The sequence below is a fragment of the Lichenostomus cassidix genome, chromosome 12 (assembly GCF_008360975.1).
Source record: "Lichenostomus cassidix isolate B80296 chromosome 12, HeHo_3.0, whole genome shotgun sequence".
In the NCBI taxonomy this organism is placed as follows: Eukaryota; Metazoa; Chordata; class Aves; order Passeriformes; family Meliphagidae; genus Lichenostomus; species Lichenostomus cassidix.
The window spans coordinates 10,605,698-10,618,916 of record NC_139493.1 but is presented as its reverse complement, the minus strand read 5'-3'; the positions used below and the strand labels follow the sequence as shown (position 1 = coordinate 10,618,916).

Genomic DNA, 13,219 nt, shown 5'->3' with positions numbered 1-13,219 from the left:
CATTCCTCGGCACTCTTGATATTCTGGCAATTCCCTTCTTTTTCTCTTCTCCTTTTCCCTTAGTATTGATTCTCTCCATTCCTGTCACTCTCTCATGGACAATGCCCATTTGTTTGAGGCAGCATCCTGTGATCTTGGGGTTCATTCTGGCTGTGGGGTGGATCTGCTGGTGGGACCCAGCTACCCTGCATGATGAGCTGAGAAGCTGCCCAGCACATTAAGGGCAGGTGGTGCTGTGCCCTTAATGCCATGGGCACCACGTTATCTGCTCAGCTCAGCCACGTGTGCGACTTTTCTGAAGCAGATGCTGGGAACTCTTGATGTTTAATCAATGCCTGGGAAGCCTGCTTACCTGCACTTGTCAGGTATAATTGATTTGGGCATTTGCTGTGAATTCCTCACCTTAGCTAAACTTCCAGCTAGGTGGAGAGCAGGGTGATACTCCCCTGCAGCAGTTTTGGCGTTAATCTGGGCCTTTCATGCTATTGCTGTCCTTGTCAGAAAGCCCGAGTTACCTGCTGGCATTTTATGGCCTTTCTCTTTGAAGCTGCTTTTACTTTCCAGAGTTTGTTTAAAGAATGGCTAATGCTTTGTTTGTAGTCTTTCAAAAGGATGTACTTTAAAGCAACCTCATATAAACGTGGCATTTCTTTCTGCTTTTTCTTTTTTCTCCTTCTTCCCCTTTTAATTACTTCTGTAGTAATAATTTCCTTTTGGCTGGCTGCCTTTCTGACTTGAAGATAACACAAGGTTTTTCTGCATGTTTCCAGTGAGGCACTTGAGGCTTTTGGAAGACCCTAATACCGTTTTGCTGTGGGGTATCTGTTTTAATTAGACTCTTCCCAGGGTACCTTCATAGAGACAGTCTGACTCTGGTGTGGGATCACAGTCTGGGTCTGTAAACCCATTTTCACTCGGATGGAGTATCTCGGAGTGGGATCTGGTTCTGGGAAGTCCTGGGATGCATATCTTTGTTTGAGTCACTGTACTTTAGGGATTGTAGCTTAACCTTTTTGTACCTAGTTTGTTATCCATAGGGTAAACCCAGCCACGTTCCTTCTCCCCAGCTCTGCCTCCCTCAAGCTTTGCAGAGATTTGTATTCTGTGGGATTTTATCTTTGAGAAGCTTTCTAGATATGCTACAGAATTAATATTTTGCTTTCAACTCAGGATAATATTGCAGACATGAGAAGATCTGTTCAAAGAGGAATGTACTTCTGCTCCTGACTAGTTTAACTTGTCTGTGTTCTTACTGTGGACACTACTCGCTTTATGCTTTCTCTGAATCTTAATCCAAAATTTATGATCTCACAGCTTATTGCCGAAGGAAAGAATAGAATGACACAAATTCAATGCTCTCATTTCATTATTGGTCTCAGCGGGAGGAGTGGATGAACCCACACATGAACAGCAAACAACAGAGCTGTGTTTAGAAGTTGGCTTTGGCTGAAAAAAAATCTTTTTTTTCTGTATCAGCAAGCTGTTTGTAGTTCCTTGCATCTTTTCTCTGTTACCTTTTGAGAAAAAAAGCATCTGAATTTTCAAAAACTCAGTTTAACCCTTAACTTCTGTGCTCTCATGATATGCTCTATAGGCGTATTTCTCTTCCTTGTTAATTGGCTTTTATTTGTACGTGCACTTGATGGGAAGGAGGAAATGTGAATGATCTCTTTGAGCTAACTGCTGGTGATACCAACAAATGGGCTGAGCAGGAACTCCAGAGGAGCGAGCTCAGGAGGTGAAGAGATTGTTTCTTGCAGCACATTCTGAAATTCCCAAACTCCCTGTTTTGGACCAAAGTTGATAGCAGTGATTGATTGTGTGGGTTGATTTTAACACGTCCAGAGAGTCGTCCAGTGAACAGATTGGTTCAGCTCATCTGCCTCTGTACCTATGGGAGGGATGCAGGTACACAGGGTAATTTTTCAAATCTGTTAGGAGCCATTTGCACGAGACTTCTGAGTGATGAGAATGAACAGCCTGGTCTGCAGTGCGTGTGAGCCAGCGACCCGGTGAGGTGTGGGGAACCTGGGTGTACCTTTGCTTCCCTGAGGCACTGCTGGGAGCAGAGGTGGCTCCCGAAGCTGGCACTGACCGATGTCACTCTGGAGCTTCCTGGAGTTCCTCATGGCAGCAGCTGCATTCAGGGCATTTACGTGTTCCCTGTCCCCAAGAGTGTGCAGGCAGGTGACAGTTGTGCAGCTTTTCAAGGTGGTGTGAGGTCTTATTTCTGGTTTCAGAAGCAGCTGGAAGCGGGAACTTGAATGTCTCCCAGCTGACATTTAATATGTAAGAAGTAATCTTTGCTTTCCTTACCTGTTTCTCTCACAAATTTGCGGTGCCCTTGTGGGGTACATCCTGGGTTGCCCCATTCACAGCCCTGCCTCTCGTGCTCTTTTGAGTTTGAGTTGGGCTTGTGCAGGGAGTTTTGCTGGGAGCTGGCGAGCGTGGATGTCAGGAGAAGGGATCGAAGCAACACGTCTGTCAGGTGCGAGGCAGATTGTACCATCTAATCCCCCGGCTGTCGTCTGCAGCATTTGTCAAGGCCTCCGCTGCCCTGCTCCCTTTCATCAGAGCTATCACTGGCATTCATCTAGGCTGGCAGCATTTCAACAGCTGTTAATCCTCTTTGTATCTCTAAACACTGTGACCACTGACAAGTTTCTATACTCTGAGTGTCAAAATATCTCAAGATAGCTGTGGTGATGGTGGTTGGGTTTTGTTGGTTTTTAATCCAGACACCTTCTGATCTATTGGCCCAGAGTGAACTTGGTGGAGAAATCTTTGCCCCAGTGGCAGGTTTTTAATGCTGCTGCTTGATGTTCACAAATAATTTCACCTAAAATCTGATTAATTGCTAGTTCCTCATGCTTGTTTTGCTCAGTTTTCTGTTTTACATGTCACCGCAAGTAGCGCATGTTTCACCAAAGTTGTAAGGAATGTGGTTTAATGTCAGTGTGAGAATGAGCTGGCAGGGTTTTCTCTGTATGCTTCAATTACTTTCCCTCCTGAAATAACCCTGAGAACTCAGTCTTCTGCTATAATGTTTTCTTACTTTCTATGCTATATGTTCTGGAAAGGGCCTGGGCAGTGTAGCGAGGTGTAGTAGTGAGTGTTGGAGTTTCTCTGCAGTTTGCAGCCAAGGAGGAATGCTGAATTAAAATTACTCCAAATTTAGCTCAAAGTTTTAAAATTGATTCCTTTTGGAAGGGAATTTTTAGCACAAGGGTGTTTTGGAAGAGTGGAGAGCAAGGGTATAGCAGCAAATCTGTTGTAGAAAAACAGCAGGGTAAAGGAAAGTGGTTCTGTTGCACTTTAGGCTCTGGTTATTTGTTTTTACAACTTCTTGGTGTTTTTATTATTTGCTACGAACCATCATTTAATAGCAGGGAAAAATCTTTCAAACTACCATTTCTTTGTTTAGTTTGTTTGTCCTCTCTGGAGAGCTCTCTCCCCATATGACAAAGCTCTGATGTTCTGAAGCTGACTCCCCTAAGGCTCAGCTTTATTGAGAGAAGTGAAACATTTTAGGTGGTTCATTCATTCTTTCTGTGTCTTTTGTTATTTGAGCCCTTATGGTGTCCTTTGGTCATGTTTTTAAACTTATTTCTGCAACTAAGACTGCCAGGAGCTTTATTTAATAATAGTTGAGGTCTCATGTTCAACTTTTTCTTTGTGAGCTGCCATTTTATCTCAAGCATCAAATATTGTGAAAGTAAATTAAAAGCAGCATTCATGTCTTGTAATTTTGTGTGGAATGTTCTTTCTTTTACTGTACCACTGAATATCGTTTTATGAAGATAAAGGACTTCACTAAGACTACAGACAGCTCAGACTTCGTTTCAAGTGTAAATACCACACCTTAATCCTGCTGAATAGCCCTTGTGTGGGGATGACCCTGCTGAAGTTGGAGGAAGTGCTCAAGTGGTTCCTAGCTTGCTTCCTTGTTTGCAACCATATTATAAAGCCCTGGAATGTTCTAGGCCACTGGAACATTCTGTCCTGCCATAGCGTGGTGGGTAAACTGCTGAAAATGAATCAAGTTTGTGTCTGTATAGATGAGAATACTTGGAAAATTATTCTCTGTTTGTAGAAGCCCCAGATCACAGATCCTGCTGTGACTGTGGCCATGCTGAAAGGCCCTTCTCTTGCCCATCTAGCCCATTTGTTGCTCATTTAATGTTTAGGACAAAAGGGAATGTGACTTTCCCAAGGTGGGAAAGGGTCTAAAGGCCAAGGAAAACTTACTTAAAAAATCTGCTTGTTGAACAAACTCAGATTTAAATGGTGGTGTCCTGTTTTTATTACTCGGGGAAGCATTTAAAGGTACTGATTCATAGCATTGGAAATATTGTTTCATGGGTTTTAGCGGTTTGAAGGGGAGCGATCTCAACCAGCAGCAAGTGGCCCAGTTGGATCACATGCAAAGATGTTTCCTTCTCATTTTTAAAACTCAGCAGCTTTATCTGCAGGTTGAAGGGATTCTGTGCCCCTCCTCAATCTTTGCATGGTGCCATGTGCCTGGTGGCTGCTTTGAGACCAAGTCTTTCCTCCTTTTCCTCACTGAGATTCTTGCCTCTCTGTTCAGGCTCTTGCTTGCCTGCTTTTAGCAGCTTCAGAATCCAGAACTAAAGCCCAGGTTCTTTTCCCAGTTATTTTTGTCTGTGTCCGTAGTTGATGTTGCTGAAGATGAGCCTGACTGAAGTGCTGGGCATTTGAACTCTCTTTAATAAACCGGGCAAGGTTGTGCCCCAACCACTTTAATCGACAGTACATCCGGCAGATGATTCTGTTGGCTATTTTTCCTTTCTTTAGGTGAATTAAACGTGACCTTATGCTGGGTCTCATGTACAACATATTTGTTCCTGTTTTCCTCTCCCGCTGCTGTTTCACTGCAGAGTGCTGCAGGCTAATAGTATCTGATGGGGCTACTTCCTATTGCCTGAAAAATGTTTAATTTTGCTACCTTGCTTTCTCTTTTTCCCAGTTTCTCTCATTTTGATCTCTCAGATCCAGTCCCTTTGAGAAATCAGACAGTATGAAATATGAAAATTGCTTGGGTAGTAATTGGAGAAACGGTGAGACCTTTGAAGCCCAATGGAGATAGCGCTTACATCTACTTATTCACATTATTTAATTTTTAATGGCAAATTTAATTAATGAAGCACAGGTCTTGTGGTTTCATGTGTGAATAAGTAACAGCAGGGAGCTGCAAGTCATGAGGTCTGTTTACAGGCCAGAGAAAAAGGCACCATTAAAAGCTGAACTTTTCAATATAGGAAGGAGAAAAATAGATTTAATAGCATTGAAGTTTGACCACTGTGTAACAAGTTAGTAAACAAAAACATTAATGATAATTTGCCGGTAAAATGCATTTTGAAGTGGTTAGTCCTCCATGATTTCTCGGTTTAAATCTGTCTCCTAGGTCAAAGTTTGAAAGAGCAAAATCTGTTCGGTGTTTTTTTTGGTATGTAATATAAATTCAGGCACCAGAGATAAAATGCTTAAATATAGCACCTTGAAGCCCAGGCTTTGAAAACCTGTGTAAACCTTCCAATTAGCTGAGCTTCACACAACTTCAGAGATACAGGCAGCTGTTATCCCTCACTTGCAGATGGAAAATGGTGACTTGCCCAAGATTGCACAAGTGGCAGAACCACTAATAGAACTTGAGTTATATCTGTCCTTTCCTTTTTCCAACCACCGAACAGTATGTGTCGGCTCATCGTGCGCAGGACCACAGCTGCATTTATGGGAAAATAAATGAAGAAGGGCAAGAATAGCATTTTATATAAAATGACCAAATTTGGCGAGAGACGAGATAGCAGCTCAAACCAGCCCTAAATGAATAGCTGTCCTCGCTTTCAATACCATTTTGTCACTTTCTTTGATTGATTATTGCATATTTTCTGCTAGTGCCTTTTCAGAGTAAGAGCCTTGCAGATGAGCTTTGAGCGAGGCAGTTGCCAGCGGAGTCCAGAGGCTTTGCCTGACGCAGCTTTATCAGTGGTTTAGTGACACAAGACCTTGTAGTGCAGTTACTGGGGGTGTGCAGCCATTCTCTCCTGCTGATTGTGCCTGGGAGGCTCCTCAGTGCAGCCCAGAGGAGGAATGCATCCTCCACATTTAGCGACTGAGCAGTTGCGAGCTAAAACTCTTTCTATGCAAGTTCAGGAGGATTTAATGCAAACCTCTTAAGCCCTGCAGCAAGACACTCAAGACTCTGTTTGGCAGTGCCTTAACTGATACCTGATACACCTCCCTATGTTGTTAAAAGGGAAACAGGCTGCATAATTTTCTTTTAAAGAATAAGTAACATAAGTAGAAGCACTGAAATGTAAAATGGATTTTCCAGTGCTAGCAGCCAATTTTGATACTTGCGTGTCAGTAACTTACAAGATCCTTCACAGCAATTAATGAAAGAAGAGAAAAAAACATGGCCAAACTCAAAATGACTTGGTGCTGGAAACACCTTGTTTTTGTGGTTACATGGAATAATCAAAGCTCATGGCTGGCTGGTTGTGACCTTTTTCCCCCTCTTTTCCTTCACAAAGGTGGAGCTTGGAATGAAGGATATGTTGTGGCCTTGATGCGTTTTGCTGAAAATAAAATTGATTCTTAAGCAATTTTTTGTGTCCTTTGAACTGAATATTCTGTTTGTTGTTGGAAATCGTTATTAATTATAGAAGATGACTTTGTGACAAGATGAGATCTGAGATGCCTTTAATTTCTAGAGCTGAGCATTCTATTCTTTGTTTCAGAATGCAGAGATCTACAAGCTGACATCCGAGCAGTACCAGGAGGCAGCTACCAAGGCAGAGGAGCGGATAAAGTGAGGAGCCATTTTTGTTGTTTTCAGCTGTTCCAATTGCATTTCATAACATTCTGTGTGTAGTTTCTGGATGTTCCTGTAAACAGGGTGTGAAGTTACCTCCTGTCAGGTACTGAGTGGGGTGAGGAGGTGTAAGCTGGCATCCTCTCTTTCTGTGCCAAGCTTGACAGAGTTTAGTGTAAAGTTGATAGATCTTGCAAGGAAGGACGAGGGAGAAAAGAGGGACTTAAATAATTAATATGAAATAGGAATATTTACTAGGGTTTTCAAAATAGCAATGGAACATGTTTAATCTGATGCAACTTTGACCCAGTGTATTTAACCTATGTGTTGCAGCACTGGGCTGGTGCATGGGAGTAGGAAGAATAGCTCCACATCTAAGGTTTTCATTGTCCAGGGAAGAAAAAGGCACACAGTCTCAATCTCATCCCTGTAAATTTCAAGCTAGAGTTGTAATTATCATGAATGCTTTCTTAGAATAGGTGTGATGATTTTTCTGGTCTTTTTTATTGGCCTTAGCACAGTAAGTGCACCTTTAATGTTGTCTTTTTACCATGAGCATATGTAGTGTCAAAATTATGTTTGTATTTGCCAGTAGTGTTATATAACTTATTGTTCCACATGCACTAACAGCTGCCCAAGAAAAAATATTTTCTCTAATTCTTTAATATTAATGAGGCTAAAGCAATTACACTGTCAAGAGCAGCACTCAGATCTCAGTTGGGTAAACAGTTGGCCAACATGCAATAAACTGGAGTAGCAGCATATGTAGTCCGGTTGGGTCCAATCCAGACTCTACAATACTTAATTGCATAAATAGATAATATAGCAGTGATGAATATGTTAGTGGGGTGTGCAGTATATTGTGCTGTCTTTATTTAAAATTATGTTTGACTGCCAAAGCGTCACATAACCTGTTGTAATTTCACATTTTTGTTTGGACAGTCAAGCAATAAGTTGCTAAAGAAACCAAAACAAGGCAGATAACACATTGCTTGCATTTCCATACTGTTTTCCATAGCGGAATTCTAAATTCTCTTTTTAAATAAAATGAAAAAAATTTGTAGGACATAATGTTCTGATAGTCTTTCATCAACTGAATCTTTTCTTGGATTTGCTTCTGCAAATGTGTAATCAATTGCTGGGAACTCTTGTAGCTGTGATTTGTCCTTGTGACTTGGTAAAGGAAGTGACTGGGACCTGGGATTGTGTTCTTCATTCACTATTACAGACTGTAACTACCTTATTTTTAATAGTAGTCTGAAGTTTGGTTCCTGATGTTTTGGTTTCATTTGGCCATTTCTGTTTCTTGTGGAGATGAGGGCTGGTAATGTAGGGAACTCAGGAACGCAGCCATTTCTTGCAAAGGTTAGTGGCTGAGACCAACACAAATGCTAATGAATTCTTTCCTTCAAGAGAGTGTGTTTGTGGCCTCTTAAGGGTTTCTTCCGCTTTTCTTTGAGCCTTTATCATCTAACAGTCCTTGGCTTCTGCCATTATTGTCTAATGCTCTTCTATTTGATGGCAGTATGAACGTGAGCCATTATAAAGGGACAGGTTCCTTGGGCTGTCTTCTTTGCAGCAAGAAGGGACACCTGCCCTAATGTGAATTTTGTGTAAAAAGATAACGTGGCTGCGGGTGTCTTGAAAAGGGACAAGCTGAGTGGCACGAGTGAAACTGAGGGTGAAGGTAAACATCATGCATTCTGTTCCTTTACAGCAGAAATTGCCAGCAGTAGCCAGGACTGCACTGAGCTGAGCACTGGAGTACATGATCTGGGACTGATAATGCCCTTTGATAATTGTACATGCAGGAAGAATCATTGCTTTCCCCCATCAGCCTGCAGTGTGTGTGTCTCTTGCAGCAGCATGCAGTGACCCTTTTCATTTCATTTCTTTGTGTACAATACTCTGTACAAACACTCCTAAAGAGTTCATGTGCCTCACACCTGGGTCGTGATATGGCTGGGTCAGGGGAAGGTTCCTTCCTTCACTGGCACCCATGCTCAGTTGGTAGGACTTGAAGTCTGTATGTTGTGAGGTTCTCTTGTTAGGCATCGTACATTCAAGTCTTTCTACAACCTGTTTATGGTAATAACTTACAAGATCCTGTGACTTCAGTGGAAAGAATAGTTTGCTTATCCTGTTTTGTACTTTCATATTAGACATACAAGCACAGTAGGTGCTAAGACAGGTTAGACTGATTTATGCAGATCTAGTTCTTTGGTTGGCAGGAATAAACTGACACTCTTGCAAAACTATGTGAAGTGGAATATAGCCAGACTATGAATGAAGTACAGGTCTGCCTGTTTCCAGTGCTGGACTACAATAACTCCTTCAGGAGAGGAAACCATGAGTGGCACTCCCTCCATCTGCAGAGGAGTCCATAGCCTTCATATCTCCATATTCTCTTCCCTAGTTTCTATTATCCTTGTTACACTGTAAAGACCTGCCTCTGGCACTTTGTGCTTTGTGAGACCAATTTACCCTGTGTTTGTTCTGCTCTGCCACTGTGTATCAGCAGAGCTGATGGAGGAAGAGGGAAATAGGGCTGGGGCTGTTTCCACAGTGAGTACCCTGTTTTTCAGAGTCTGTGTCAAGGCAAAGAGAAGAAATATCTGAAACAAAACCCCAGTGTTTTCTCGGCATTTAATGACTTTTGTAATTCTTTTATCAACACTTGCACCTCTGAAAAAGTAGTCAAGTGTTCCATGGAGTGTTTCCTCTCCTTAGTGATTGTCAAGCAATGCAGGATTTAGGAATATTGTACAAACTGTCCACCAGTGACCCTTCACAACATGCCTGCGAGGTAGGCAAGTAAACCTTCCTATCTCCCTTTGTGTAAAACCAGAAGTGAAGTACTTAGTGCTAAACTTTATATTAAATCACTGACACGGTCATTAGCTCGTGGTTTCCACTTCAAGGCTTGATGCCTGCACAGCCTGACTTGTGCAATGGACTTTGCTCCTCATCTCTTCACCTGAACCCAGCCTGCTCCCATCTCCACATTCCTCCTATCAGAGTGTCTCCTTCTCCTTTGTTTCGGGCTCTGTCCAACCTGTTTTATTTCCTCGCAGGAAAAAGATCCTAGCAACAAGATACCAGTGAGCACAGCTTTCAGCACCTTAAGCAACTTGCCCTTGTTGCTTGCATGCTGTGGTGAATTGGATAGTTGCCACGGACATATTGTCTCAACTATGTTGTTATAATTGGTGCATTATTATTTTTCTCTTTTGTTAACCAACAGAATTAAAGTCAGGGGACCTAGAACTTTACCCCCTCTTCTTTCCCTGTTTAGCAAACTGTGCACATCAGTAACCACCCACAAAGGAAGCAGCGTGTAAATAAAAAGCCAGTGCTCCCCGCCCTTCCCTTCGCTCCACATCCTTTTCTCAGTGCTCATAGAGCCATGACTCAGACTGGGTTTAGAGAAGACAACTTGCTAATCCCCTCCCCGCTACAGAGAATAAAATGGCATTTCATTCCAAGCTCTATTAATGCGCTCGCTCCAGGGATAAAGCAGCACTCCCAAAAGGCAGTGGCCAAATTTTTTTTCTGTTGCGTTGTCTTTGTCTTCTTTTGAGTGTTACATTTAGATTAGCTTCTGAGGATTAAATGTTATTACAGTCCCTGGATCTGTTAAGGGGAAGGAAAAAACCATCAGTAAAGAGGTTATGGCTTAGTGCAGCACTCTAGATTTATCCTCAGAATGCTGGTTTGGTTTTTTTTTTTAGTGATTTATTTTCTTTTGTGAAGGTTGTCTTATCACTTTTTTGTTATTTATTTATTTTTGTAGTTGTTAATTTTGGATGCAAGAATTGGCCTGGGTGGGGGTGTGACTCCACAAGGTAAAGCTGCAGGAGTTGGATGAGGGGATTAGGAAGCTTTTAAAAGATAAAATTGTTCTGAAGCTGAGTTTCCCTCTGAGATCTCCCTATAGTTTTCAGACCTGTTTCTGAAGCTGCTTGCTGATGACTCTGTTGCTTTGCATGTTATGCTGAGGGGACTGCATATGCTTTGTGCTGTTATCAAGGAGTGCATAAAGAATGTCAGTATCTTATCCTGGTGGAGATCAGCCTTGAATCCAAGGCAGCTTTCCAATGGAGAAACTGCCAAAGAGATTTACTCCATGTGGGACTTGCTGTGTAAGAGTTCCATTTAATGGTCCTAAGATCTTTAAACTTAATGGACATAAGTATTTAAGGTGATTATGTTAGAGAAACCAGCAAGTAGTAAGTATCCTCCTGGGCTGAACGTGGAGTAGGGAACCACAGACTCAGTGAGGGTAGGGGAAGAAAGTTCATAGATGGATTGTCTGCTGGGAACAGGGAATTTATGGCTTGCTTTCAGTGCTCATGGAAATGAAGGTTTTATTGAATTGCACAAGATTTTATGAGGCTGATGGCCCCTCAATTTGAATGGCAAGATTAACTGGAACCTAGAGTAACTACCTTTTTTTGTTTGTTAATGTAGATTTGGAAAGTTTATACAATAGTTATGGGGTAATACTTGAGTTTGTTAATCATGAAATCTACTATCAGGCCTTGGGTATTTCAACAGAGTACTATGCCCAGGAGACAAGGTCTGAAGCAGTTATTACGTGGACAGTTGTGAAGCCAAAGGAGAAGGGTAAAGACATCATAGTTTTCAAACAAAATTGCTCTGGGATTTCTTCTTCTATCATTAGATTAGATAAATGATTAATTTAGTATTGAAATTAAGAGCCTCTCCAACAGGGATTTAAGAGTTTTCAGAAATAAGAGATTGATTATTGCTGGAAGCTCATCCACAGCATTATTTCAACATAGTGCTTTTATGCCCTGCAATGATGATACGTTCACGAAAATTATTTGACTCCATCCCAGCCCTGTTCTTCCCTCAGTGCTTGGTTTGTGTTAGTTGTTCCTTCTTCTGTCTGCACTGAGTCTGTTTCATAATCTTTAAATAAAGACATGGATTATTAGTCAAAGCTTTTCTGTTTCTCACTTTTATAAAGTTGCTTCTAGTAGGAAATTGAAGTATTCTCTAAGAGATTATAATGCATGAGTTTCCTCAATGTTATTTCAAAGGAGGGTGAAAGTATATGGGCGAATTTTGACTTTGTGTCATTATACATAATGTGCATTTTACTGAAAGAAAAAGTTTCTGATAATTTTCAATTCTGCTTCACAAAGTTTTTCACTCATTACCTTAGCATGTAAACATTTTCCTTAGGAATTCTGGAAGGCTTATTGTTAAACAGCTACTTGTACCAGTGCACTGATTTCCTAGCAAAGTCTATTCCCCTACTGCTTTAGGAATGTGGTATGTGGAAACTGAAGTTGAATATGTGCAGTGGATTTGGGTAAATGTTCCAGTTGGGCCAGATTACTGTTTTCTGAACCAAATTTTAAATCATGAAAATTTATTAGATCATGTACTTTATCCAAGCTGTTGAATCTTCTTTCTGAAGTTCAGTTCTTGGGGATTGCTAAGATGCTGCTTCTAAATAAGATTTTTGTTTTGCCCAGTTAGTAAAATGATGTTTCAATCTAATGTTCACAGTATTGTGTTTCCTCTCACGCGTGATGAGAGATGACTAATAAATGAATCCACTGAACTGAGGTTGCAGTTCTGTTAGTGCTGAAAAACTGGTGTCTCTTCAAAACTGCAGGAGAATTTCCTCACTGGTACATTGGTAGAACTTGGGCATTTATAAAATAAGATCTGAATAGCAAATACTGGAATAGCCAAGCAAGACGTGCCAAAGACTCCATGTAGACTGTTAGGGATGTTTCTGTTGCTATCGATTTTTACATGGAAAGCACTTGTTTTCTGTAGTAATGTTGCCTTTTTATAAAGCCCTTAGATCAGGGTTTGTTGGCAGGCCAAATCCAGATTGTTTTCAAAAGCAGAGCTATTTGTGCAGCTGTTAAAACAAACCTCAGTCATACTTTGTGCATCAGAGGACATGAAATATTTCAGTTCACAGCTCTTTATCATGGAAAGTACAGTGAAAATAAAAGCAGATCTCTGCCCTCACATTGGGAATTACATATTCCAATGTTTACCATGGTGGAAGCAAGGTTTCTCCAGGTTTCATAGCATTTTACTGTGTATTTACAAGTAATGGCAGATCCACACCAAAATCCAGAACTTTTTGTGCCTTTGGTCTTCCCCTCCCCTTGACTTGAGTTGGGAAAGGTGTCATGAATATTAATTAATGACCCATCTTAGCCTATTCCTGCTGTGTTTTTCTGCCTCTGTCTTCAACATGTGTGTGGTATAGTGTGCTGGTGGTAATGTCATGGGGTTGATTTGTAAAGGACTGAAGTTAAAGTTGTCTGGGGAAGCTTTCCAGAAAGAGTAGTGAATTAAAGATGTCAGAAGCAATAATGCCTGAGAAAC

At 41.3% G+C, this 13,219-nt stretch overlaps 1 protein-coding gene across 2 annotated transcripts in view; it reads left to right on the top strand.

Moving 5' to 3' along the window:
• Positions 1 to 13,219, top strand: part of CHCHD6 (coiled-coil-helix-coiled-coil-helix domain containing 6) — a 108,841-nt gene that overhangs the window by 50,033 nt on the left and 45,589 nt on the right. For both annotated transcript variants that reach the window (XM_085072589.1, XM_085072591.1), the window contains one exon: positions 6,762 to 6,832. In XM_085072589.1, coding sequence (XP_084928715.1) covers positions 6,762 to 6,832 — 71 coding nt within the window. The remainder of the gene's footprint in view (positions 1 to 6,761; positions 6,833 to 13,219) is intronic.